Source organism: Eleutherodactylus coqui, chromosome 1 (genome assembly GCF_035609145.1).
Source record: "Eleutherodactylus coqui strain aEleCoq1 chromosome 1, aEleCoq1.hap1, whole genome shotgun sequence".
NCBI lineage: Eukaryota > Metazoa > Chordata > Amphibia > Anura > Eleutherodactylidae > Eleutherodactylus > Eleutherodactylus coqui.
In genome coordinates, this window is record NC_089837.1 from 526,463,112 (window position 1) to 526,490,788 (window position 27,677).

At 39.3% G+C, this 27,677-nt stretch overlaps 1 protein-coding gene across 1 annotated transcript in view; it reads right to left on the minus strand.

The window, feature by feature from the left end:
- Positions 1-843: 843 nt before the first annotated feature.
- The window catches only part of CHRDL2 (chordin like 2), an 87,538-nt gene continuing 60,704 nt past the window's right edge, over positions 844-27,677 (minus strand). Inside the window, exons 5-11 of the mRNA XM_066588366.1 lie at positions 25,805-25,898; positions 25,088-25,143; positions 24,190-24,361; positions 23,274-23,468; positions 20,259-20,441; positions 18,882-18,974; positions 844-1,334 (exon numbers count right to left, since the gene is read on the minus strand). Coding sequence (XP_066444463.1) covers positions 1,255-1,334; positions 18,882-18,974; positions 20,259-20,441; positions 23,274-23,468; positions 24,190-24,361; positions 25,088-25,143; positions 25,805-25,898 — 873 coding nt within the window. The 3' untranslated portion in view covers positions 844-1,254. The remainder of the gene's footprint in view (positions 1,335-18,881; positions 18,975-20,258; positions 20,442-23,273; positions 23,469-24,189; positions 24,362-25,087; positions 25,144-25,804; positions 25,899-27,677) is intronic.

Consider the following 27,677-nt stretch of genomic DNA (forward strand, 5'->3'; position numbering starts at 1 on the left):
TCTCTGCAGCCACCACTAGAGGGAGCTCAAGAGATTACTGTATACAGGTCATACATTGATCTCCATATTGACTCTGTATACAGTAGGCTATTTGAGCTCCCCTAAGTGTTGGTTGCAGACAGACTACTCTAGGTCTATGCAGGATATTTCGAGCTCTGTATCAGAAAAAAATGATCACTATAAAGATATATTAAGAGATTTATCAACAGTTTACATCAATGCAGAAAACTTTAAAGCACAAGTTCACCTTTTCAGCATCATTTTACATAAACTCCTCACATAACATTTGATAACTCCGCAGTGCATGTGCTTTACTCATCGTGTACTGATCTCACATCTCAATGCTGCCCCTGCTGGTTAAATGTCTGTACAGAGCAGGCTCTGTAGTGGTGCATTGAGGTTGATGTATTGTTTGTATTAAGCTCTGTACAATAATTTGATGTAGATAAAGATCTCAAGAAAGTCAAGAAGCAAGCTAGGCTGTCTGCAGACACTGAACAAGCAGGGTAGGTTAGCTAAGATCAAGCCAACAGAACCTTCTGGGCAGCTCTGCTGAAGGATAAGACATTAAGTAACTCAAGATCAATACAAGGTGATTAAAGCACACAGTCATGAAACATGTTAAGTCGGTTGAACCTGACACTGAACCAGCAGTGGCTGCAGAACAGATGTGAGCTCAGAGGCTAAAAAAGAAGACAACAGAATCCTCTCTGCAGTTCTGGTGGAGGATCACAGATATAGGTCCTTTCTGAAAGCTGGATAATGTAACAAAAACTCTGAACATGCAGCATCGAAAGTAGTTGCATCTTTTTGTTTCTCAGTGGATTGCGTCTTTTTCTGGGGGGGGGGGGGGGGATATTTTTGAATCTCAGCATTCGGCAAAACATGTTAAGAAGAAGAGCCCAAATGTGGTAAAGCATCAAAATCTCCCAGTTCCAGCTCAGCAGGAAAAACGATAGAAGCAAAGGTCCTCCTTCCGTCACTACCCCAGAAGGGGTCAGACCTGGAGTTAGGGAGGCGATAGTTTTTAGTAAGACCTTCCTCTTCTTCCCAGAGAAGCTGACTTGTCCACAGCCTCTGATCAGCTTGATCTGGTGTCAGGACAAAAACAAGATTTTTCGGAGCTAAGGCCTTCTACTCCGAAGTCCGATCACCTTGAAGATCAGAATAGGTGATGTTTTTGGTATGAAAGTTTTTGGTTTTCCGTCTCTTTATAATCGGGCTGCTTGGCATTGATGGAGGGTCGGGCTCTCACTACAACACGTCTGCCTGTAGGTCAGTCACCTCCGTTGTGTTCAGGTCAGGAGGTTGTGGCCTGAAGATGTTCCACTGACCTGGTCAAGGTGGAGGAAAGACAAGTTAAACCTTCAGAAGACAAATAACAATAATGCAAACAGCCAGCCTGCATATCAAGAGGTAGTCTGAACCCCGCCCACTGGTGATGACATCATTGATATCATTACATGTGATCAGACACGAGAATCTCCCACTTAATACTAAAGTAATAGCTATTCATCTGTTACTACTGACAACAAGTCTGTATATCATGTCTGAGAGGCTGACAAAGCTCCACCCCCAGTAATGACATCACTGAGATCATTACATCCGATCGGTAATGAGATCCATAAACTACAGTAACAGCTATTCATCTATTACAACGGACAACCGGCGAGTATATCCTGTCTGTGAGGGCTTAGTCACACGGGCGCATCGGCACCCGTACACGGGCGCCGATGCGCCGTGTGACTGAGCCCTTACTGCAGGAAGAAGACGGTCGCACTTCAAGACGGACGACTCCCCGCAGCGCTGAAGAAAGAACACACGACCGGCAATGAAGCCGGTCACATGTTCTTTCTCCAGGCGCTGCAGAGAGACGTCTGTCCTGAAGTGCGGCCGTCTTCTATCTGCAGTAACACGGGCGCCGATGCGCCTGTGTGACTAAGCCCTGAGGTTGTCGCAGTCCAGCCCACTGGTGATGACATCACATCAGTATCTATGACAGTTGCGCCATTTCTCTCCCATAGATATTAACACCTGAGCCCCACGTTGCATTTCTAACTATTTAGCCACTGGAATTCCACGTTTCATAGGGAACACAACTGGCAGAACCGTCTCGCCTCCGCCCGCCAGCGCTGGCACAGAACCGCCTCATCTTTTCTATTTTTTGGCTGTTAAATCTTTACAAGTTCTGTCGTGAAATTCTCACTCTGAGCAGCGAGGACTCCAGTAAAAAATACAGAGTCTGATTTATGGGATCCAGCGGAGACTACTCCACACTTAGCCCAGACTTCCTTACAGGCCAAGAGGGGCCAATAAAACCCTGAGAAGAGGACTGCGGTTACTCCGTCATAAATTACAGACCTGCAGTGCCAATGATGTCATGTCACAATCACAAACATCACCACAGCCTGGCTGAAGTGGGGACCATACAACACCAACTGCCATCTCCACCAGGTGTACTGCCAAAATACCGGCGCCCCCATCACTCTAAATAGCAGTATGCAGAGGATGAGGAGTTATATTATAGAAGTTACAGTATATTCTTGTCTATAGGGGGCAGTATTATAGTAGTTCTATTCTTGTACATAGGGGGCAGTATTATAGTAGTTATATTCTTGTACATAGGGGGCAGTATTATAGTAGTTATATTCTTGTACATAGGGGGCAGTATTATAGTAGTTATATTCTTGTACATTGGAGCAGTATTACAGTAGTTATATTCTTGTACATAGGGGGCAGTATTATAGTAGTTATATTCTTTTACAAAGAAGGCAGTATTATAGTAGTTATATTCTTGTACATAGGGGGCAGTATTATAGTAGTTATATTCTTTTACAAAGAAGGCAGTATTATAGTAGTTATATTCTTGAACACAGGAGGCAGTATTATAGTAGTTATATTCTTGTACATAGGAGCAGTATTATAGTAGTTATATTCTTGTACATAGGAGGCAGTATTATAGTAGTTATATTCTTGTACATAGGAGGCAGTATTATAGTAGTTATATTCTTGTACATAGGGGCAGTATTATAGTAGTTATATTCTTGTACATAGGAGCAGTATTATAGTAGTTATATTCTTGTACATAGGAGCAGTATTATAGTAGTTATATTTTTGTACATAGGGGGCAGTATTATAGTAGTTATATTCTTGTACATAGGGGGCAGTATTATAGTAGTTATATTCTTGCACATAGGGGGCAGTATTATAGTAGTTATATTCTTGTACATAGTGGGCAGTATTATAGTAGTTATATTCTTGTACATTGGAGCAGTATTACAGTAGTTATATTCTTGTACATAGGGGGCAGTATTATAGTAGTTATATTCTTTTACAAAGAAGGCAGTATTATAGTAGTTATATTCTTGTACATAGGGGGCAGTATTATAGTAGTTATATTCTTGTAGAAAGGAGCAGTATTATAGTAGTTATATTCTTGTACAAACGAGCAGTATTATAGAAGTTATATTTTTTAACAAGGAAGGCAGTAATATAGCAGTAATATTTTTGTACATAGGGGGCAGTATTACGGTAGTTATACTCTTGTACATAGGGCGTAGCATTATAGTAATTATAATCTTGTACATAGGAGCAGTATTATAGTAGTTATATTCTTGTACAGAGGAGCAGTATTATAGTAGTTATGTTTTACATAAAAGGCAGTATTATAGTAGTTATATTCTAGTACATAGACGCAGTATTATAGTAGTTATATTCTTGTACATAGGGAGCAGTATTATAGTACCTATATTCTTGTACATAGGGGGCAGTATTATAATAGTTATATTCTTGTACATAGGGGGCAGTATTACAGTAGTTATATTCTTGTACATAGAAGGCAGTATTATAGAAGTTATATTCTTGTACATAGGAGCAGTATTATAGTAGTTATATTCTTGTACATAGGGGGCAGTATTATCGTAGTTATATTTTTGTATATACCCTATTTCCCCGAAAATAAACCCTAGCATGATTTTTAAAAAGTCTCTATGCAGTAATACATGTAAAAAATAAATACTTTGTCTTATATTAATTTTGCTCCAAAGTATTTATTTTTTACATGTATTACTGCATAGAGACTTTTTAAAAGTCATGCTAGGGTTTATTTTCGGGGAAATAGGGTATATACAAGAATATAACTACTATAATACTGCCTTCTATGTACAAGAATATACCTACTATAATACTGCCCCCTATGTACAAGAATATAACTACTATAATACTGCCTTCTATGTACAAGAATATACCTACTATAATAATGCCTCCTATGTACAAGAATATAACTACTATAATACTGCCCCCTATGTACAAGAATATAACTACTATAATACTGCCCCCTATGTACAAGAATATAACTACTATAATACTGCCCCCTATGTACAAGAATATAACTACTATAATACTGCTCCCTATTTACAAGAATATAACTACTATAATACTGCCCCCTATGTACAAGAATATAACTACTATAATACTGCCCCCTATGTACAAGAATATAACTACTATAATACTGCCCCCTATGTACAAGAATATAACTACTATAATACTGCCCCCTATGTACAAGAATATAACTACTATAATACTGTCCCTATGTACAAGAATATAACTACTATAATACTGTCCCTATGTACAAGAATATAACTACTATAATACTGCCCTCTATGTACAAGAATATAACTGCTATAATACTGCCCCCTATGTACAAGAATATAACTACTATTATACTGCTCCCCTATGTACAAGAATATAACTACTATAATACTGCCCTATATGTACAAGAATATAACTACTATAATACTGCTCCCTATGTACTAGAATATAACTACTATAAAACTGCCCCTATGTACAAGAATATAACTACTATAATACTGCCCCTATGTACAAGAATATAACTACTATAACACTGCCCCCTATGTACAAGAATATAACTAATATAATACTGCCCCCTATGTACTAGAATATAACTACTATAATACTGCCCCCTATGTACAGGAATATATCCGCGATAATACTGCTCCTATGTACAAGAATATAACTACTATAATACTGCCCTCTATGTACAAGAATATAACTACTATAATACTGCCCCCTATGTACAAGAATATACCTACTATAATACTGCCTCCTATGTACAAGAATATAACTACTATAATACTGCCCCCTATGTACAAGAATATAACTACTATAATACTGCCTGTTATGTACAAGAATATAACAACTATAATACTGCCTCCTATGTACAAGTAAATAACTACTATAATACTGCCCCCTATGTACAAGAATAAAACTACTATAATACTTACCCTATGTACAAGAATAAAACTACTATAATACTGCCCCCTATGTCTAAGAATATATCTCGTACAATACTGCCTCCTACTGTATTTCCCCAAAAATAAGACAGTGACTTATATTAATTTTGCTCCACTGTCTTATTTTTGGGGAAATACAGTAGAAGGCAGTATTATAGTAGTTTTATTCTTGTACATAGGGTAAGTATTATAGTAGTTTTATTCTTGTACATAGGGGGCAGTATTATAGTAGTTATATTCTTGTACATAGGTGGCAGTATTATAGTAGTTATATTCTTGTATATAGGAGCAGTATTATAGTAGTTATATTCTCGTACATAGGAGGCAGTATTATAGTAGTTATATTCTTGTACATGGGTGGCAGTATTATAGTAGTTATATTCTTGTACATAGGAGCAGTATTATAGTAGTTATATTCTTGTACATAGGAGGCAGTATTATAGTAGTTATATTCCTGTACATAGGGGGCAGTATTATAGTAGTTATATTCTTGTACATAGGTGGCAGTATTATAGTAGTTATATTCTTGTACATAGGAGCAGTATTATAGTAGTTATATTCTTGTACATAGGAGCAGTATTACAGTAGTTATATTCTTGTACATAGGGGGCAATATTATAGTAGTTATATTCTTGTACATAGGGGGCAGTATTATAGTAGTTATATGCTTGTACATAGGGGGCAGTATTATAGTAGTTATATTCTTTTACATAGGGGCAGTATTAAAGTAGTTATGTTCTTGTACATACCATTTTTCCCCTAAATTAAGCCCTAGCACGATTTTTTAATAGTGTCTATGCAGTAATACATGTAAATAAGAAATACTTTGGAGCAAAATTAATATAAGACACTGTCTTATTTTCAGGGAAATACGGTAGGAGGCAGTATTATACTAGGTATATTCTTGTACATAGGGGGCCGTATTATAGTAGCTAAATTCTTGTACATAGGGGCAGTATTATGGTAGTTATATTCTCGTACATAGGGGGCAGTATTATAGTAGTTATATTCTTGTACATAGAGGCAGTATTATAGTAGTTATATTCTTGTACACAGGAGCAGTATTATAGTAGTTATATTCTTGTACATAGGGGGCAGTATTATAATAGTTATATTCTTGTACATAGGGAGCAGTATTATAGTAGTTATATTCTTGTACATAGGGGGCAGTATTATAGTAGTTATATTCTTGTACATAGGAGGCAGTATTATAGTAGCTAAATTCTTGTACATAGGGGCAGTATTATGGTAGTTATATTCTCGTACATAGGGGGCAGTATTATAGTAGTTATATTCTTGTACATAGAGGGCAGTATTATAGTAGTTATATTCTTGTACATAGGGAGCAGTATTATGGTAGTTATATTCCTGTACATAGGAGGCAGTATTATAGTAGTTATATTCTTGTATATAGGAGGCAGTATTATAGTAGTTATATTCTTGTACATAGGGGGCAATATTATAGTAGTTATATTCTTGTACATAGAGGGGCAGTATTATAGTAATTATATTCTTGTATATAGGGAGCAGTATTATAGTAGTTATATTCTTGTACATAGGAGGCAGTATTTTAGTAGTTATATTCTTGTACATAGGGGGCAGTATTATAGTAGTTATATTCTTGTACATACAGGGCAGTTTAATATTCGTTATATTTTTGTACATAGGGGGCAGTATTATAGTAGTTATATGCTTGTACATAGGCGGCAGTATTATAGTAGTTTTATTCTTGTACATAGAGGGCAGTATTATAGTAGTTATATGCTTGTACATAGGGGGCAGTATTATAGTAGTTATATTCTTTTACATAGGGGCAGTATTAAAGTAGTTATGTTCTTGTACATACCATGTTTCCCCTAAATTAAGCCCTAGCACGATTTTTTAATAGTGTCTATGCAGTAATACATGTAAATAAGAAATACTTTGGAGCAAAATTAATATAAGACACTGTCTTATTTTCGGGGAAATACGGTAGGAGGCAGTATTATACTAGGTATATTCTTGTACATAGGGGGCCGTATTATAGTAGCTAAATTCTTGTACATAGGGGCAGTATTATGGTAGTTATATTCTCGTACATAGGGGGCAGTATTATAGTAGTTATATTCTTGTACATAGAGGCAGTATTATAGTAGTTATATTCTTGTACACAGGAGCAGTATTATAGTGGTTATATTCTTGTACATAGGGGGCAGTATTATAGTAGTTATATTCTTGCACATAGGGGGCAGTATTATAGTAGTTATATTCTTGTACATAGGGAGCAGTATTATACTAGTTATATTCTTGTACATAGGGGGCAGTATTATAGTAGTTATATTCTTGCACAAAGGAGGCAGTATTAAAGTAGTTATATTCTTGTACATAGGGGGCAGTATTATAGTAGTTATATTCTTGTACATAGGGGCAGTATTATATTAGTTATATTCTTGTACATAGTTGGCAGTATAATAGTAGTTATATTCTTGCACATAGGGGGCAGTATTATAGTAGTTATATTCTTGTACATAGAGGGCAGTATTATAGTAGTTATATTCTTGTACATAGGGAGCAGTATTATAGTAGTTATATTTTTGTACACAGGAGCAGTATTATAGTAGTTATATTCTTGCACATAGGGGCAGTATTATAGTAGTTATATTCTTGTACACAGGAGCAGTATTATAGTAGTTATATTCTTGCACATAGGGGCAGTATTATAATAGTTATATTCTTGTACATAGGGAGCAATATTATGCTAGTTAAATTCTTGTACATAGGGGGCAGTATTAAAGTACTTATATTCTTGTACATGATAGCAGTATTATAGTAGTTATATTCTTGTACATAGTAGGCAGTATTATAGTAGTTATATTCTTGTACATAGGGGGCAGTATTATAGTAGTTATATTCTTGTACATAGGAGGCAGTATTGTAGTAGTTATATTGTTGTACATAGGTGGCAGTATTATAGTAGTTATATTCTTGTACATAGGGGGCAGTATTATAGTAGTTATATTCCTGTACATAGGAGACTGTATTATAGTAGTTATATTCTTGTACATAGGAGCAATATTATACTAGTTATATTCTTGTACATAGGGGGCAGTATTATAGTAGTTACATTCTTGTACATAGGAGCAGTATTATAGTAGTTACATTCTTGTACATAGGAGCAGTATTATAGTAGTTATATTCTTGTACATAGGGGGCAGTATTATAGTAGTTATATTCTTGTACATAGGGGGCAGTATTATAGTAGTTATATTCTTGTACATAGGGGCAGTATTATAGTAGTTATATTCCTGTACATAGGGAGCAGTATTATAGTAGTTATATTCTTGTACATAGGAGCAGTATTATAGTAGTTATATTCTTGTACATAGGAGGCAGTATTATAGTAGTTATATTCTTGTACATAGGAGGCAGTATTATAGTAGTTATATTCTTGTACATAGGGAGCAGTATTATAGTAGTTATATTCTTGCACATTGGAGGCAGTATTCTAGTAGTTATATTCCTGTACATAGGGAGCAGTATTATAGTAGTTATATTCTTGTACATAGGGGAGCAGTATAATAGTAGCTATATTCTTGTACTTGGGGGCAGTATTATAGTAGTTATATTCTTGTACATAGGGAGCAGTATTATAGTAGTTATATTCTTGCACATTGGAGGCAGTATTATAGTAGTTATATTCTTGTACATGGGGGCAGCATTATAGTAGATATATTTTTGTAAATAGGGGACAGTATTATACTAGTTATATTCTTGTACAGGAGCAGTATTATAGTAGTTATATTCTTGTACATAGGGGGCAGTATTATAGTAGTTATATTCTTGTACATAGGAGCAGTATTATAGTAGTTATATTTTTGTACATAGGGGGCAGTATTATAGTAGTTATATTCTTGTACATAGGGGAGCAGTATTATAGTGGTTATATTCTTGTACATAGGGAGCAGTATTATAGTAGTTATATTCTTGTACATAGGGGGCAGTATTATAGTAGTTACATTCTTGTACATAGGAGCAGTATTATAGTAGTTACATTCTTGTACATAGGAGCAGTAGTATAGTAGTTATATTCTTGTACATAGGAGCAGTATTATAGTAGTTATATTCTTGTACATAGGAGCAGTATTATAGTAGTTATATTCTTGTACATAGGAGGCAGTATTATAGTAGTTATATTCCTGTACATAGGGAGCAGTATTATAGTAGTTATATTCTTGCACATTGGAGGCAGTATTATAGTAGTTATATTCTTGTACATAGCGGAGCAGTATTATAGTGGTTATATTCTTGTGTATAGGGGGGCAGTATTATACTAGTTATATTCTTGTACACGGGAGCAGTATTATAGTAGTTATATTCTTGTACATAGGGGGCAGTATTACAGTAGTTATATTCTTGTACATAGGGGACAGTATTATAGTAGATATATTTTTGTAAATAGGGGGCAGTATTATACTAGTTATATTCTTGTACAGGAGCAGTATTATAGTAGTTATATTCTTGTACATAGGGGGCAGTATTATAGTAGTTATATTCTTGTACATAGGAGCAGTATTATAGTAGTTATATTTTTGTACATAGGGGGCAGTATTATAGTAGTTATATTCTTGTACATAGGGGAGCAGTATTATAGTGGTTATATTCTTGTACATAGGGAGCAGTATTATAGTAGTTATATTCTTGTACATAGGGGGCAGTATTATAGTAGTTACATTCTTGTACATAGGAGCAGTATTATAGTAGTTACATTCTTGTACATAGGAGCAGTAGTATAGTAGTTATATTCTTCTACATAGGAGCAGTATTATAGCATATTCTTGTACATAGGAGCAGTATTATAGTAGTTATATTCTTGTACATAGGAGGCAGTATTATAGTAGTTATATTCCTGTACATAGGGAGCAGTATTATAGTAGTTATATTCTTGTACATAGGAGGCAGTATTATAGTAGTTATATTCCTGTACATAGGGAGCAGTATTATAGTAGTTATATTCTTGTACATAGGAGGCAGTATTATAGTAGTTATATTCCTGTACATAGGGAGCAGTATTATAGTAGTTATATTCTTGTACATAGGGGAGCAGTATAATAGTAGCTATATTCTTGTACATAGGGGGCAGTATTATAGTAGTTATATTCTTGTACATAGGGAGCAGTATTATAGTAGTTATATTCTTGCACATTGGAGGCAGTATTATAGTAGTTATATTCTTGTACATAGGGGAGCAGTATTATAGTGGTTATATTCTTGTGCATAGGGGGGCAGTATTATACTAGTTATATTCTTGTACACAGTAGCAGTATTATAGTAGTTATATTCTTGTACATAGGGGGCAGTATTACACTAGTTATATTCTTGTACATAGGGGACAGTATTATAGTAGATATATTTTTGTAAATAGGGGCAGTATTATACTAGTTATATTCTTGTACAGGAGCAGTATTCTAGTAGTTATATTCTTGTACATAGGGAACAGTATTATACTAGTTATATTTTTGTACATAGGGGGCAGTATTATAGTAGTTATATTCTTGTACATAGGGGAGCAGTATTATAGTGGTTATATTCTTGTACATAGGGGGGCAGTATTACACTAGTTATATTCTTGTACACAGGAGCAGTATTATAGTAGCTATATTCTTGTACATAGGGAACAGTATTATACTAGTTATATTTTTGTACATAGGGGGCAGTATTATAGTAGTTATATTCTTGTACATTGGGGACAGTATTATAGTAGATATATTTTTGTAAATAGGGGGCAGTATTCAAGTAGTTATATTCTTGTACATAGGGGCAGTATTATAGTAGTTATATTCTTGTACATAGGGAGCAGTATTATAGTAGTTATATTCTTGTACATAGGGGGCAGTATTATAGTAGTTATATTCTTGTACATAGGGGCAGTATTATAGTAGTTATATTCTTGTACATAGGGGGCAGTATTATAGTAGTTATATTCTTGTACATAGGGGGCAGTATTATAGTAGTGATATTCTTGTACATAGGGAGCAGTATTATAGTAGTTATATTCTTGTACATAGGGGGCAGTATTATAGTAGTTACATTCTTGTACATAGGAGCAGTATTATAGTAGTTACATTCTTGTACATAGGAGCAGTAGTATAGTAGTTATATTCTTGTACATAGGAGCAGTATTATAGTAGTTATATTCTTGTACATAGGAGCAGTATTATAGTAGTTATATTCTTGTACATAGGAGGCAGTATTATAGTAGTTATATTCCTGTACATAGGGAGCAGTATTATAGTAGTTATATTCTTGCACATTGGAGGCAGTATTATAGTAGTTATATTCTTGTACATAGCGGAGCAGTATTATAGTGGTTATATTCTTGTGTATAGGGGGGCAGTATTATACTAGTTATATTCTTGTACACGGGAGCAGTATTATAGTAGTTATATTCTTGTACATAGGGGGCAGTATTACAGTAGTTATATTCTTGTACATAGGGGACAGTATTATAGTAGATATATTTTTGTAAATAGGGGGCAGTATTATACTAGTTATATTCTTGTACAGGAGCAGTATTATAGTAGTTATATTCTTGTACATAGGGGGCAGTATTATAGTAGTTATATTCTTGTACATAGGAGCAGTATTATAGTAGTTATATTTTTGTACATAGGGGGCAGTATTATAGTAGTTATATTCTTGTACATAGGGGAGCAGTATTATAGTAGTTATATTCTTGTACATAGGGAGCAGTATTATAGTAGTTATATTCTTGTACATAGGGGGCAGTATTATAGTAGTTACATTCTTGTACATAGGAGCAGTATTATAGTAGTTACATTCTTGTACATAGGAGCAGTAGTATAGTAGTTATATTCTTGTACATAGGAGCAGTATTATAGCATATTCTTGTACATAGGAGCAGTATTATAGTAGTTATATTCTTGTACATAGGAGGCAGTATTATAGTAGTTATATTCCTGTACATAGGGAGCAGTATTATAGTAGTTATATTCTTGTACATAGGAGGCAGTATTATAGTAGTTATATTCCTGTACATAGGGAGCAGTATTATAGTAGTTATATTCTTGTACATAGGGAGCAGTATTATAGTAGTTATATTCTTGTACATAGGGGAGCAGTATAATAGTAGCTATATTCTTGTACATAGGGGGCAGTATTATAGTAGTTATATTCTTGTACATAGGGAGCAGTATTATAGTAGTTATATTCTTGCACATTGGAGGCAGTATTATAGTAGTTATATTCTTGTACATAGGGGAGCAGTATTATAGTGGTTATATTCTTGTGCATAGGGGGGCAGTATTATACTAGTTATATTCTTGTACACAGGAGCAGTATTATAGTAGTTATATTCTTGTACATAGGGGGCAGTATTACACTAGTTATATTCTTGTACATAGGGGACAGTATTATAGTAGATATATTTTTGTAAATAGGGGCAGTATTATACTAGTTATATTCTTGTACAGGAGCAGTATTCTAGTAGTTATATTCTTGTACATAGGGAACAGTATTATACTAGTTATATTTTTGTACATAGGGGGCAGTATTATAGTAGTTATATTCTTGTACATAGGGGAGCAGTATTATAGTGGTTATATTCTTGTACATAGGGGGGCAGTATTACACTAGTTATATTCTTGTACACAGGAGCAGTATTATAGTAGCTATATTCTTGTACATAGGGAACAGTATTATACTAGTTATATTTTTGTACATAGGGGGCAGTATTATAGTAGTTATATTCTTGTACATTGGGGACAGTATTATAGTAGATATATTTTTGTAAATAGGGGGCAGTATTCAAGTAGTTATATTCTTGTACATAGGGGCAGTATTATAGTAGTTATATTCTTGTACATAGGGAGCAGTATTATAGTAGTTATATTCTTGTACATAGGGGGCAGTATTATAGTAGTTATATTCTTGTACATAGGGGCAGTATTATAGTAGTTATATTCTTGTACATAGGGGGCAGTATTATAGTAGTGATATTCTTGTACATAGGGAGCAGTATTATAGTAGTTATATACTTGTACATAGGCGGCAGTCTTATAGTAGTTATATTCTTGTACATAGGAGGCAGTATTATAGTAGTTATATTCTTGTACATAGGGGGCAGTATTATAGTAGTTATATTCTTGTACATAGGGAGCAGTATTATAGTAGTTATATTCTTGTACATAGGGGGAAGTATTATAGTAGTTATATTCTTGTACATAGGAGGCAGTATTATAGTAGTTATATTCTTGTACATAGGGGGCAGTATTATAGTAGTTATATTCTTGTACATAGGGAGCAGTATTATAGTAGTTATATTCTTGTACATAGGGGGCAGTATTATAGTAGTTATATTCTTGTACATAGGGGGCAGTATTATAGTAGTTATATTCTTGTACATAGGGAGCAGTATTATAGTAGTTATATTCTTGTACATAGGAGGCAGTATTATAGTAGTTATATTCTTGTACATAGGGGGCAGTATTATAATAGTTATATTCCTGTACATAGGGGGATAGTATTATAGTAGTTATATTCTTGTACATAGGAGCAGTATTGTAGTAGTTATATTCTTGTACATAGGGGGCAGTATTATAGTAGTTATATACTTGTACATAGGGGGCAGTATTATAGTAGTTATATTCTTGTACATAGGGGGCAGTATTATAGTAGTTATATAATTGTACATAGGAGGCCGTATTATAGTAGTTATATTCTTGTACATAGGGGGCAGTATTATAATAGTTATATTCCTGTACATAGGGGGATAGTATCATAGTAGTTATATTCTTGTACATAGGAGCAGTATTATAGTAGTTATATTCTTGTACATAGGGGGAAGTATTATAGTAGTTATATTCTTGTACATAGGAGGCAGTATTATAGTAGTTATATTCCTGTACATAGGGGGCAGTATCATAGTAGTTATATTCTTGTACATAGGAGCAGTATTATAGTAGTTATATTCTTGTACATAGGGGGAAGTATTATAGTAGTTATATTCTTGTACATAGGAGGCAGTATTATAGTAGTTATATTCTTGTACATAGGGGGAAGTATTATAGTAGTTATATTCTTGTACATAGGAGGCAGTATTATAGTAGTTATATTCTTGTACATAGGGGGAAGTATTATAGTAGTTATATTCTTGTACACAGGAGGCAGTATTATAGTAGTTATATTCTTGTACAAAGGGGTCAGTATTATAGTAGTTATATTCTTGTACATAGGGAGCAGTATTATAGTAGTTATATTCTTGTACATAGGAGGCAGTATTATAGTAGTTATATTCTTGTACATAGGAGGCAGTATTATAATAGTTATATTCTTGTACATAGGGGGATAGTATTATAGTAGTTATATTCTTGTACATAGGAGCAGTATTGTAGTAGTTATATTCTTGTACATAGGGGGCAGTATTATAGTAGTTATATACTTGTACATAGGGGGCAGTATTATAGTAGTTATATAATTGTACATAGGAGGCAGTATTATAGTAGTTATATACTTGTACATAGGAGGCAGTATTATAGTAGTTATATACTTGTACATAGGGGGCAGTATTATAGTAGTTATATAATTGTACATAGGGGGCAGTATTATAGTAGTTATATAATTGTACATAGGAGGCAGTATTATAGTAGTTATATACTTGTACATAGGAGCAGTATTATAGTAGTTATATACTTGTACATAGGAGGCAGTATTATAGTAGTTATATTGTTGTACATAGGGGGCAGTATTATAGTAGTTATATTCTTGTACATAGGGGGCAGTATTATAATAGTTATATTCCTGTACATAGGGGGATAGTATTGTAGTAGTTATATTCTTGTACATAGGGGGCAGTATCATAGTAGTTATATTCTTGTACATAGGAGGCAGTATTGTAGTAGTTATATTCTTGTACATAGGGGGCAGTATTATAGTAGTTATATACTTGTATATAGGGGGCAGTATTATAGTAGTTATATTCTTGTACATTACATTATTCTGTAACTTGATATGAGGACCTTGCAGAATAAATCTATATATCCCCCAATATCTGTCTTAGATCAGGTGTTTTATGTACTTCTGACAGATTTCTGTTGTGTTTTGGTAATATGATCAGTTTCTGGAGTTGCGTTTTAAATGTCATGACTGCACATAAGTAATACCGTTCTGCACTACAGCATTTCTCACTCTCCCCTGGCCTCCTTGGGGTCTCTCCACTCCTGTACACAAGTGAATAGTTAAATTATAGGGAACATTCTTGTTTTATTCATAAGTGTTACTGACGTAAAGGAGTGAAAATATATTTATTTCTAAAAGGGCAAATAACGAGGAAAAATGACGGAAAGCTAATAGGAATCTCCATTGCAGGGAGGTCTCGTCTCACCACATAGCCGTAAACATTATGAGAGGAATGGCTCAAATCAAAGATGGCAAACATGGAGGATGTTTCACCTCCACTATGAAGGTCAGGATGTGGCTGACATCGGCAGTCAAGTGATTTTCCTTGAGTCATCTTCTTTAGATACATTGGAAAAAATTCTTCTTAGATGCACTTTATTAAGATCTGTTCCAGAAAACTTTGGCGCCAACCAATATAATTCTAACCCATTTTAATGGGGGTGGGGCTTATGCATATTTGCATCAAAGGGGGCACTACTTGCAGGGAGCGATCATTGGAAAAGAAAGGGGTTTGACTTAAAGTATGCCACGTGTTAGAAAGCAAATGATGGGAGTTATGGATGCTATAGCGGATGTGAGGGGTTTTTGAGCTTTCCTAGACGCAACTAAAAGGAGGTTAACCCCTTAGTAGCTGGCCTATTTTATGCCAAGAGCCATAACTCGCTGGCAGCGGTATGTTGTGTTTTGTGGAAGGAGTTGTATATTTTTATTGGTCGCCCTATAATGTGTTGCACAACTTTTATTACATTTTTGGGGGGCGGAGATGGAAAAACCCAGAAATTCCGTCATTGTTTTTGGGTTTTATCTTTACAGCGTTCACCATTCAGTAAAAATAACCTGAAAACTCTCTTCTGTGATCGGCACGATTACGGCGACACCAAGTTTATGGAATTCTTTATTTTTTACAACTTCTGCACAACTTCAAAGAATGACAATTGACTCTTCCTCGTCCCATTCTAACCCCAGATATTGTTTTTTCCCGGCGGTGGAGCTTGTTGTCTGCGGGACGAGCTGTAGTTTTTATTGGTACCACTTGGCGGTACATGGGGCTGCTGAATTGTTTTTTATTCCGTCGGTGGTGGAGCTTGTTGTCTGCGGGGCGAGCTGTAGTTTTTATTGGTACCACTTGGCGGTACATGGGGCTGCTGAATTGTTTTTTATTCCGTCGGTGGTGGAGCTTGTTGTCTGCGGGGCGAGCTGTAGTTTTTATTGGTACCACTTGGCGGTACATGGGGCTGCTGAATTGTTTTTTATTCCGTCGGTGGTGGAGCTTGTTGTCTGCGGGGCGAGCTGTAGTTTTTATTGGTACCAGTTGGCGGTACATGGGGCTGCTGAATTGTTTTTTATTCCGTCTTTTTGGAACTGAACAAAAAGGAAAATGTCAATTCTGACGTTACATTTTAAAATTATTTTTATGGCAGTTACCGCGTGCGATAAATAATAGTTTATATTGTCAGGGTCGTTATGAATGCTGCAATACCTATAATTAAAAAGAAATGTTGGTATTGTATCTATTCAAAGCAGATTTTTATGGGGAAATTCTGTATTTAAAATTGGATTTTTTCCTTTAAATTAAGCTTCATTGAACTTATTTGATGCTATTTTTTAGTCCCCGAAGGGACTTGAAGATGCGATCGTTCGATCGCTAGAATAGTACACTGCATTACTTATGTAGTGCATTCTATTAAGCCTATGACAGCAGCCTATTACAGTTTGCCGGAGGTGGGCTGCAATAGGCTGAGTTACATGGCAGATATGGATGCATTTGTCTGGCTTCCGGCTGCCATGAGAATCCATTGGTACCTTGTGATCGCACTGTGGGGTGCCGATGGGTGACAAAAAGAGCCCCCGTCCCCTGCCATCTGCTTACACTCTGTAGTTTCTATTGCTTGTGGTACGTAAGGGGTTTAACTGCCGGGATCTGAGTTTTCCCAGTTCCTGGCAGTTAGAGCAGGAGCCCCGCTGTCAGTGGTCAGCCAAGACACCATCTTACAAAGATGTCTGTACAAGTTTACACCTCATTGGTGAGGCATATTGTGGTCACAAAAGGGTTAAACAGAATCTACGTAACAAATTAGTATGGGGCCACCTCGGGGATCGGTCTTCCCTTTTCATGTTGTGATCAGAGGGGTTTTGTTTTTTGATTCCTCTGCATTATTATGCCATAGAAACAATGGGTTAAATCTAAGCGCCTCCTTCGGCGCTCCTAATAAACGCTGTCCCTTTAGGTAACCTATTTATGGAGCCGGGCAACCACCGGTTACCTCACTTTTCCCTTCCTGGCAGTGGGCGCTCTCTGATCCAGCCATTGGTGTGGAGATTCCAACCACATGTACAGTTTGTGGCGTGGGGTCTCGCCCATATCATACCCACGCTGCGATTTTTCTGATTCGCAGTATTGCTGTGAGATAAATCGCCCACGGAAATAGACCCAAACAATGTGTTCTATTCGCGAGTCCTGTGCATCTCGCGACGCGCAAACCTCACCGGTGTAAATACGGCCCAGCGATGCAGCAGACTTCACACCCAGCATGAACTATTGTGATAACTCAGGTTTGTCTTAAGGTTACGTCTCCACAGGTGACTGCGACATCCATCCGAGAAACTGAGACGGATGTCGCACTCGCAGAGCCACGATCTTTATGCGATTTGCGAGAAAAATGCATCACATTGCTGCACTCGTGAGCTTGAAAATCGCCAATTATTCCATCTAGGAGCAAAAAAATCAAGCACCAGCAAGCACAATGTGTTTTTTTGCCCCCATAGGAAAGAACGGGCGATTCTTAACCAGAATCATTCAAAATAGGACATCGCTGCGGGAGAAAAATCACAGTGGAAACTGACCGATTTATCTGTTTCCCATTGATTTCTGTCTAAAACTGCGCCAAAGTTAAGTCACACAGAGTTGAAGACAAATTTACAATATATTTTGCGCCAAAAGATCCGACAACCACATTGATGTCCCCCCTCGAAAGTGGGAGTGGCCAGCTTCTGTCTGTCTTTGCGACACATTTATGAAGTGGTACTACATGAAAGTGTCTGCAAAAACTGCCGCTAACAGAACTGAATGGAAGTTGGTGGAAATTAAAAGGCACCCGGTGTAAGTTTGTGACGCACGCTCGTTTTGGTGCAAATCCAACCGCATGGATAGATTGTTTTCTTGATTTTAATGCCATTTTATGTTTTAATGTTATTGTGACTGCTCACTGATTATTCTTTATTAGTAGATGATGCAGAATAACATTTTTGAAGCAAAATATATTTCCGAGTGGAAACTGGCACATTTTTGGCGCTCGTCGTAGTGTTTGCATTTTGTGGTGCAAAATAGACTACCACCGGTCTCTAGAGGCACACAGAACATCTCCAACACAGGATCAATGGTTTAATGTTAATTACCTTCACTCGTCCGTGTCACCAGCCGGAAATGTTCTGCTTCTTGCTTAAAGTCCTGTTTCGCCACCTTTTTAATTTGAATTAAATGGAAAATTCCTGGAGGAAAATCAAGAAAATCCACAAATTATTAAATAAATTAAATCTGAGAGGAAGACAAAGAGATTATCCACAACTGAGAGGTTACACCCATGTGCTATGAGCGCCACTGGATCACATTGTTAATATATTACTATTTACATCCTGTATTATCCTCCAGAGCTGCACTCACTATTCTGCTGGTGGAGTCAATGTGTACATACATTACTTATCCTGTACTGATCCTGCGTTACATCCTGTATTATACCCCAGAGCTGCACTCACTATTCTGCTGGTGGAGTCACTGTGTACATACATTACTTATCCTGTACTGCTCCTGAACTACATCCATATTATACTCCAGAGCTGCACTCACTATTCTGCTGATGGAGTCACTGTGTACATACATTACTTATCGTGTACTGCTCCTGAGTTACATCCTGTATTATACTCCAGAGCTGCCCTCACTATTCTGCAGGTGGAGTCACTGTGTACATACATTACTTATCCTTTACTGATCCTGAATTACATCCTGTATTATACTCCAGAGCTGTGCTCACTATTCTGCTGGTGGAGTCAGTGTGTACATACATTACTTATCCTGTACTGATCCTGAGTTACATACTGTATTATACCCCAGAGCTGCACTCACTATTCTGCTGGTGGAGTCACTGTGTACATACATTACTTATCCTTTACTGCTCCTGAGTTACATCCTGTATTATACTCCAGAGCTGCACTCACTATTCTGCTGGTGGAGTCACTGTGTACATACATTACTTATCCTGTACTGATCCTGAGTTACATCCTGTATTATACCCCAGAGCTGCACTCACTATTCTGCTGGTGGAGTCACTGTGTACATACATTACTTATCCTGTACTGATCCTGAGTTACATCCTGTATTATACTCCAGAGCTGCACTCACTATTCTGCTGGTGGAGTCACTGTATACATACATTACTTATCCTGTACTGCTCCTGAGTTACATCCTGTATTATACTCCAGAGCTGCACTCACTATTCTGCTGGTGGAGTCATGGTGTACATACATTACTTATCCTGTACTGCTCCTGAGTTACATCCTGTATTATACTCCAGAGCTGCACTCACTATTCTGCTGGTGGAGTCACGGTGTACATACATTACTTATCCTGTAGTCTAGGCAATCCTCTGTGAGGTAAGCACCTCAGCAGAACAAATCTCTCTCCTGTCCAGTTTGCTACAATGTATCAGTCTGGGTTCCAGAGGATTGTCTACAATGTATACATGTGATAGACTCGATACGACAAGCAGGATGTTTCACCTTTCACCATTTTCCAGACATAAATCTCGACATCTTCTGATGCTTCTTTCTCAATGGCGATTTTTCGGAGGTTCTCTTTGTGGCCCCCAGAGTTGGGGGACATGTACATGTAGACCAGGATCTTATTGGGGTTCTTCACACATCTGGTGGCGATGACCTCGGCGGTTGGCTTTGCTTTGTCATCTGGGGGGACATGTGAGGTGCTGGTTATTATATGTTTATACACATTATTATTCTGCTCCGCCCCCTGATATTTAAAGGGGAAGTCCAACTTCTAAACCAATTATTTTACTACTCCAATGTATGCAAAATGAAGCAATGTTACAGTACAAATAGTCTTGACTAAGAATGTCTACGCTCTCACTATCACAGTGCCGTCAGTCCATCCTCTATGTCTTAGTCAGCCTCCTAATATATGTTAGCAGGAAGCAGAGGACAGATGAATGGCAATGTGACCGTAGGATCAGACTACACTGGGTTTGTTTGTTGTCTGTTACTATGGAAACACATAGCACTACATAAGAGCTGCTGCAAGCATAAAACAATAGCTGTTCAGAGGGGTTTTAGCAGGCAAATACTATAGTTCACCTGTCCTCCGGATAGGTCATTCACAGTTAATCACCAGGGACCAGCCGTATGAGATCCCTGGCGATCAGCTGCTGACTGCGGGCCAGACGTGCGTCATACTAGACGAGATCAATGAGCGCTCAGCCGACCAAAGTTCGCTGGATTCCTGATTGGACGTAGAAGTGCCAGAAGTGTAATAGCCACTTCAGCTTCTATTGATTTCAGTGGGAGTGCAGCCAGCTGGGCACTTCCTAGCCATTTACTATAACGGTCATTGTAGCGGGCCACCGCTCCACTTCCTTCAATGACAGTGGTAGAGAGCGCTAAAGCACCTGAACTTGTAATCCGCAGGCCATGTAGCGCCTATGCTGCTCCGCTCCATTCACTCCCCCTATAATTTCATTGGCCCATCGCAGAGGACCAATGGGTTGCCATGGCAACTGTATGGCATTTCCTGGTGTCTGGGTGTGCCATGGCCAATGATTGCTAGCAATAATGTATTGCCGTACAGAGGTACTGCAATGGTACTATTATAGCAATCATACGATTGGGGGTTCAAGTCAAAAATAGTAAAAAAAAACAGGTAAAAAAACATAGTGGTTAAAAACAACAAAATCTTTTTTCCCACTTTTAAAATAAATAAATAAATAAATTGCACGTTTGGTCTTGCCGTGTCCGTAATGGCCCGTACAATAAACTCAACACACTATTAATTCTGTACGGCAAAAACTGAAAGAAAAAAAACACTTAGGCCTCATGTCCACGGGGAAAATCAGGCCCGCTACGGATTCTCCATGTAGAATCTGCAGCGGGTCCCTCCTGCCCCGCGGACATGAGCGCTGAAAATAAGAATAAATCAGAATTAACTCACCTCTCGCACGCTCCGGATACTTCCTTCGCTGTGGCGTCATCTTCTCTGCGTTGCGGCCGGATCTTCTTTCTTCGGCCCGGCGGATGCGCAGGATGACGTCGGTGACGTGCCCCGCGCATGCGCCGTCCCGAAGCAAAATGATCCGGCCGCGACTGAGAGAAGATGGCGCCGCGGCGAAGAGAAGAAACGGAGCGGGTGAGTAAAATCTGATTTTTGTCTCCCGCGGATCCGGACGGCTTCCATAGGCTTCAATAGAAGCCCGCGGGAGCCGTCCCCGCGGGAGACCCGCATGAAAATGGAGCATGGTCCAGATTTTTTCATGCTCCATTTTTTTTAAAATCACTTTTATTGACCATCCGCGGGTATTTATCTACCCCGCGGGTGGTCAATGCATCCCTATAGGGTGCGGATCCGCGGGCAGGAGAAGAGTTAATATCTGCTGCGGATTTTAATTCTTCTTTTGCCCGTGGACATGAGGCCTTAAAAATGGAGCCACAATTCTTACTTTTACTGCTTTTTTTTGTAAAGGAAAACAAACAAAGTGATCAAAAAAGTCGTATATACCCCAAACTACAGCCGGGAATGCAAGAAGCAACCCTCACAGAGCTCCGTCCACGGAAAAATGAAAAAGGTTCGGGGACTTTATTGTGAAGGGGTTTTATTGTGTAAAAGTGGAAAAAACTAAAAAAGATAAAGTGAAGAGGAAAATCCCCCCCTTCCCCCAAAAAATGTCATGTCCTTATGGCCAAAATAGGCCGCGTCACTCAGAGGTTAAATTTGCTTTCAGATGATTCTGCACTCAGATTCCACACCAAAATCCATACGTCTCCATGGTGGACTTGGGTGTGGAATAATTCCACCCTGTGTGAGAGCACCCTAAAAGGGGTTTCCGGGTAAGTACTATGGACCATCAATAGTTGATCGACTGGGTCCCACTACTTGGGGCCCCCGGCCAATCAGCTGTTTGGCCACCTGCTGTTTGCGGCAAAACAAAGGGTACAGTGAGGAAGTAGATCATTCTGACCCATGTAGTGGCCGGCGCAAGCTGTGGTCCTATTACAATCAATGAGAGCTGCACCTGCAGTTACCAGCATCGGCCACTATACAGGGGTCAGCGCTATTGGCTTCCACTCAGTACAGAGTGTTGTGACGCTGACAGCAGGCATCTGAACAGCTGATTGGGAGGGTCTCGAGGGGCAGATCCAAGCCGATCAACTGCTGTTGACCTATTCTGCAGACAGGTCATCAATAGAAATAGCCCAGAAAACCCCTTTAAGTCTTTTCTAGATGCCCTTTAGATGGCGGTAATAGACGCAGCATTGTATTATATCATGGGCTCTGTACTCTATCTATAATTACTGAATGCCTCTATCCGAGAGGGACCTCTAGTTCTGTTCATCCTGAGCCCCCAGTGCTGGGTTATAGCGCTGAACCCATTTTTTCCCTACACCATGTAGATGTCTGTCTAATGAGACCGATTCAGATGGCACTCAGCTCCTCGGAGGGCTTATACAGAAATGCTACACAGCGAACATCCGCTGTGGCGCTTGGACCTACGTTAACGTCGCTGCCCTTACCCTGGCAGACCTTGCAGCACTTTCCCTCCACCTTCTCCGGATATTCGCAGGGGTATTCCTCTGGACAGGTGATTCGCTGGCAGTCCTGGCTCCCATCTTTACATGTACACAGAATACACGGGATCGCTCCAAAATTTCGAAAGACAGGATGCCAAACCTCACCGTGCGAGTACGTCTTCCCATTATAGACGCAGGCTGGGGAGAGAAACAGAAAAAAGAGGGAAATATGGCCGAGCTTAGAACAGGGAGGCAGATATAAGGGGTGCAGAAGTAGTCACTTTAGGGGCCTAAAAGGGTACCTCTGCCGCCTATGGAGACAGCAGTATAGCGTATGGTAGAAATCACCTCCTGCTGAACTCATACACAGCAGCCAATCTGAACAAGCAGAGCTGCAGTGTAAAGCATAGTGGATGACCTGGGCAGAAGCCTAAGCCTCTAAGAAGACAGCAGCTGGATTTCAGACTACATACAACACCAATGGACAACAAGGCTAAACTGGAGTCACTGATCACAGCAATACAAATTTGCAGGGTAAAGTATGGGGGAGTCCAAAATTCAATACAGCTGAGCTGGAGTCACGGATTATTGCTGTATACTAATTGAATAGGGCTGTAGTGTAAAGTATAGGGCAGAAGAGAAGTGAAGAGCCTGAAACGCTGACTCGGACTTCATTGGACAATGGAGCTGGCTGCTTTCAATGATTATATCAGTGTACTCATGGAGCAGTGCTGCAGTGTAAAGTATGGTGGAGCGACAACACAGCAACCTAAATATAGCCCATCACAGACAACATTGCACTGGTAGAAGATCGAGGTCAGGTGACTTCAGTAACTGCACTGCTAGGAATTGTAGTTTAGAATTTTGTGGTCAGCCTGCCCCCCCACCTCAATATATATATCAATACTCTTGCTGTCACCTTTCTTATGCTTCTCCTTCATCAATATCTTCACCGTCGTTCCGCCCCCCCCTCCTTTCTGCTTGAAGCTGCGAGGGTTAAAGCCCAGGGACGAGCTGACGACGGTGGATTCTGTTGCCCCCACAGCCTTTTTATTCAGCAGCTCATTCAGACACTGGTCCTGGGAATGTCTCTGCAGGATACAAAACACACAAGGCATCACACACCACACAAGGGGGACCGCTAACCCCCTGGATTATGATCCCCACAAGGCAAGATTGTGGATATCATGTCCACATTACAGAAAGCCTCAAGAAACTATGAATGCGGCTCCTCGTGGGTGGGGCTTATACAAATCGTTTTTTTAAAAGGAGCATTTCCATGGTTTCGTGGGTGTTCCCAACTGGACAAGAGGCGGGACTTAACAGTGGCTTGCTAATGTAGAGCAAGAAAAGAGTACGCAAATGGTTGTGCTCATTGGAAAGTGCCATATGGGGGAGGTGGACTCTGCTCCATTTGCACTAACCTCTTCACAAGACCCATGATTGGTGTGGGGTGGATGTTAGAAAGCTTTCACCCTCCCCATCTTGTTAGCAGCTCTGGGGGCAGTTTAGAATTAAAGACCCCATAAAGCTTTGGCTTTACCTTTCAGCATTTTCTGGTCTAGCATTCAAATTAAAGCAACAAGTCCCGCAGATCTGTAAGTGTGGCTCCTGGTGGGTGGGGCTTATGCAAAAAGGGTCTACAAATTGGCATTCCCAGGGTGCTTTGTGGGTGTGAGGATGTGGGCCTTAATAGTGTCTTACAAATGAGGATTTGTAGGTACAAGGCACTTCAGGACCTGCAGTTGTGGAGCAGCTCCAGTAGGTGGCAGTAAATGTATGAGGACATACAGAGAATAGAGCAGAATGTCACGTACAACACCTCTGTTCAGCTGCTGTGGCTCCTCCTCCACCGAACGATCGTACGACCCATCTGGAAAACACAAAGCACCGTGAGAGGGCTCATCCATAATGACCGCATCCTAAGACGTTCTGCAGTTTTCTAATATACTTTGCATGATAATTCCTAGCTGTTTTCAAGATCTCTGCTTGCTGTCAGTGAATTGGAAGCTTTTCTTAAACCTGTTCTGATCTATTACTTCTCAGAGTTTGTTCTACTCCTTTGCTCAGCTCACAGAGGATAGTCCAGACTGACACACTGTAACAAGTCTTTCCAGGCAGTGTGTCCCCCGCTCTACGCCCCTAGTAATAATGTGCAGGTGATCGTCAGCAGAAACACATTAACCGGACAGTTTTCGCTCGCATGTCTTTTCATCGAACTATATTCATTCCATAATTGTGTCTTGTCCTCTAGTCACACCCAAAGCTGCATTCAGAATTCTGACAGCATTATACACAATTGTATATCTCACTGCTGCCCTCTACCTGTCAAGTCTCTGTCCTGAACATGCTCTGCTGTGGTGCATTATGGAAGATGGTGTGTAACAGCTTAGGGGTGTATTATGATGTTCTGCAGCAGCTGTGTGTATTATGAGGTTCTGCAGCAACTGGAATCTGTATCATGAGGTTCTGCAGCAGCTGAGGCATGTGTGATACAAGTACTGGGTGTAGGACATAGGTGGCAGGCTACTTACCTCTGCACACCGGACAGCAGGAGTCTGGTACGGTCAGTGGGGATGAGCAGACCAACTCAGGACAGGTCACCAGCCCGCAGTATATCTGCCCGTCCTGCAGGAGGAGACAAAGGAAGCAGCGATGATGCAAAATCCGATAATAATACCGCACTGATGTCACGCTGAACAGATATATACACCGCACTAGTAGTGTCACACTCTGTCAACCTTCAGAACCGCAGCGATTCATCGCAGTGTAGATCCCACTCGGTGATGAAACCATTCTGCAGGAATCTCGGCCCCCGTGGACAGCAAGCTTCTTGTATTCGCTGCAGATTAGATGGAGGTGCTGACATGTTCTTTCCAGCGGACAGGAAGGGGTCAGGCCTCATTTGAAGTCGCTCCAATCGCTGGATTTTCCCATCTAATGTGGAAAACTTGTCATGTGACTTTACGCTGCGCTCCGGGGTCACGGGGTGAATTCCCATACAGGGAAGCACCAATCGTGGGAGGGGCGGGGGTCTAATTAAGGGGCTAGTCGGTATATATGAGGCTCAATCACTGTATCAGAAAAAGTTTTGAAACTTTGTAAAACTTTGTGTTTCAATTCCTCACCATTTCCAAGATCTCTGCTTGCTGTCAGTGAACGTAGACATTTGTTTTACATTCACAGGCTGAATACGTGACCTAATACGTCTCACAGCTGAGGGTTTGTTACAGTTGTATCCAGCCTACACAATCCTCTGTGGACTTCAGACTGATACATGTTACCTGCACTGATACAGTGTAGCAAGCTATCAGGACAGAGATTGGTGTGGCTGGTATGTTTATATCAGAGAGGATTGTGTAGACCGATACAATGTAACAAAACCTCAGCTGTGAGAAGTATCAGGTCAGGACTGGATTTCATACAGTTAATGTAAATATTGAATTATTCCTTTATTGACAGGAAGCAGAGATCTTATAAATAGTACAGCCTATTACTGTACAGCATGAGTTGATGTATTTTTATTGTGATCACATGAATAGCTGATTTGTCCCGTGCTCGGACCAGTGCGCCCACACAGCCGCTGCCCGCCGCAGAGGTAACGCGATCTGTTGATCCTTCCAAGGTCGCTGCTGCATTTTACAGGCGGCATTCATTCTCCGGCGGAGCGGCGGGGTTCCCGGACCGGCAGCCTCGCGCCTTGCTAGATGAGATCTGACTTCTCCGCTTCGTTATATACACAATAAAAACCATTAAATCAACCAGGATCTTATAAAACCATAAAGCACAACATAAGAGACGAGGCTTTCCTGGAACAGACTGACACCAGCTGCTGCTTGGAACTGCCCGAGTCTGGGCTATACCAACAGTGCGGGCTGAGGGTGACAGCATCATCTCTGAAAGGTCATTAACCTCGCTGCTGAATGACTACATCTCCCAGCAAACTCATCCAAAGACATTTCAGAGTGGCGTAACCAGAGTCTTGTGGGCCCCAGAGCAAACATTATACTGGGGCCCCCTGCCTTCCCTACCGGGGTCCTCCAAACACCCATTATCATCCTACACAGTCCTCCAGAGAGGGGCCACAGTAGTGACCCTAGTTGAAATGGTGCCCCCCCCCATAGTGACCCCAGTAATTAATAGTGACTCCAGTATAAATTTTGTCCCCCACAGTGGCCCCAGTAGTAATAGTGACCTTCACTATGGCGCCCCAGTAGTAATACTGACGCCCCCCCCCCCAAGGGCCTGAGTAGTAAAAGCAAGCCCTATAGTGGCTCCTATACTATTAGTAGCCCCAGCAGTACTAGCGACCCTCAAAGTGAACCCAGTAGTAATAGTGACCCCCTACACTGGCCAGAGTAGTGATAGTGAGTCCTATAGTGGTTGCAGAAGTAATAGTAACCCCAG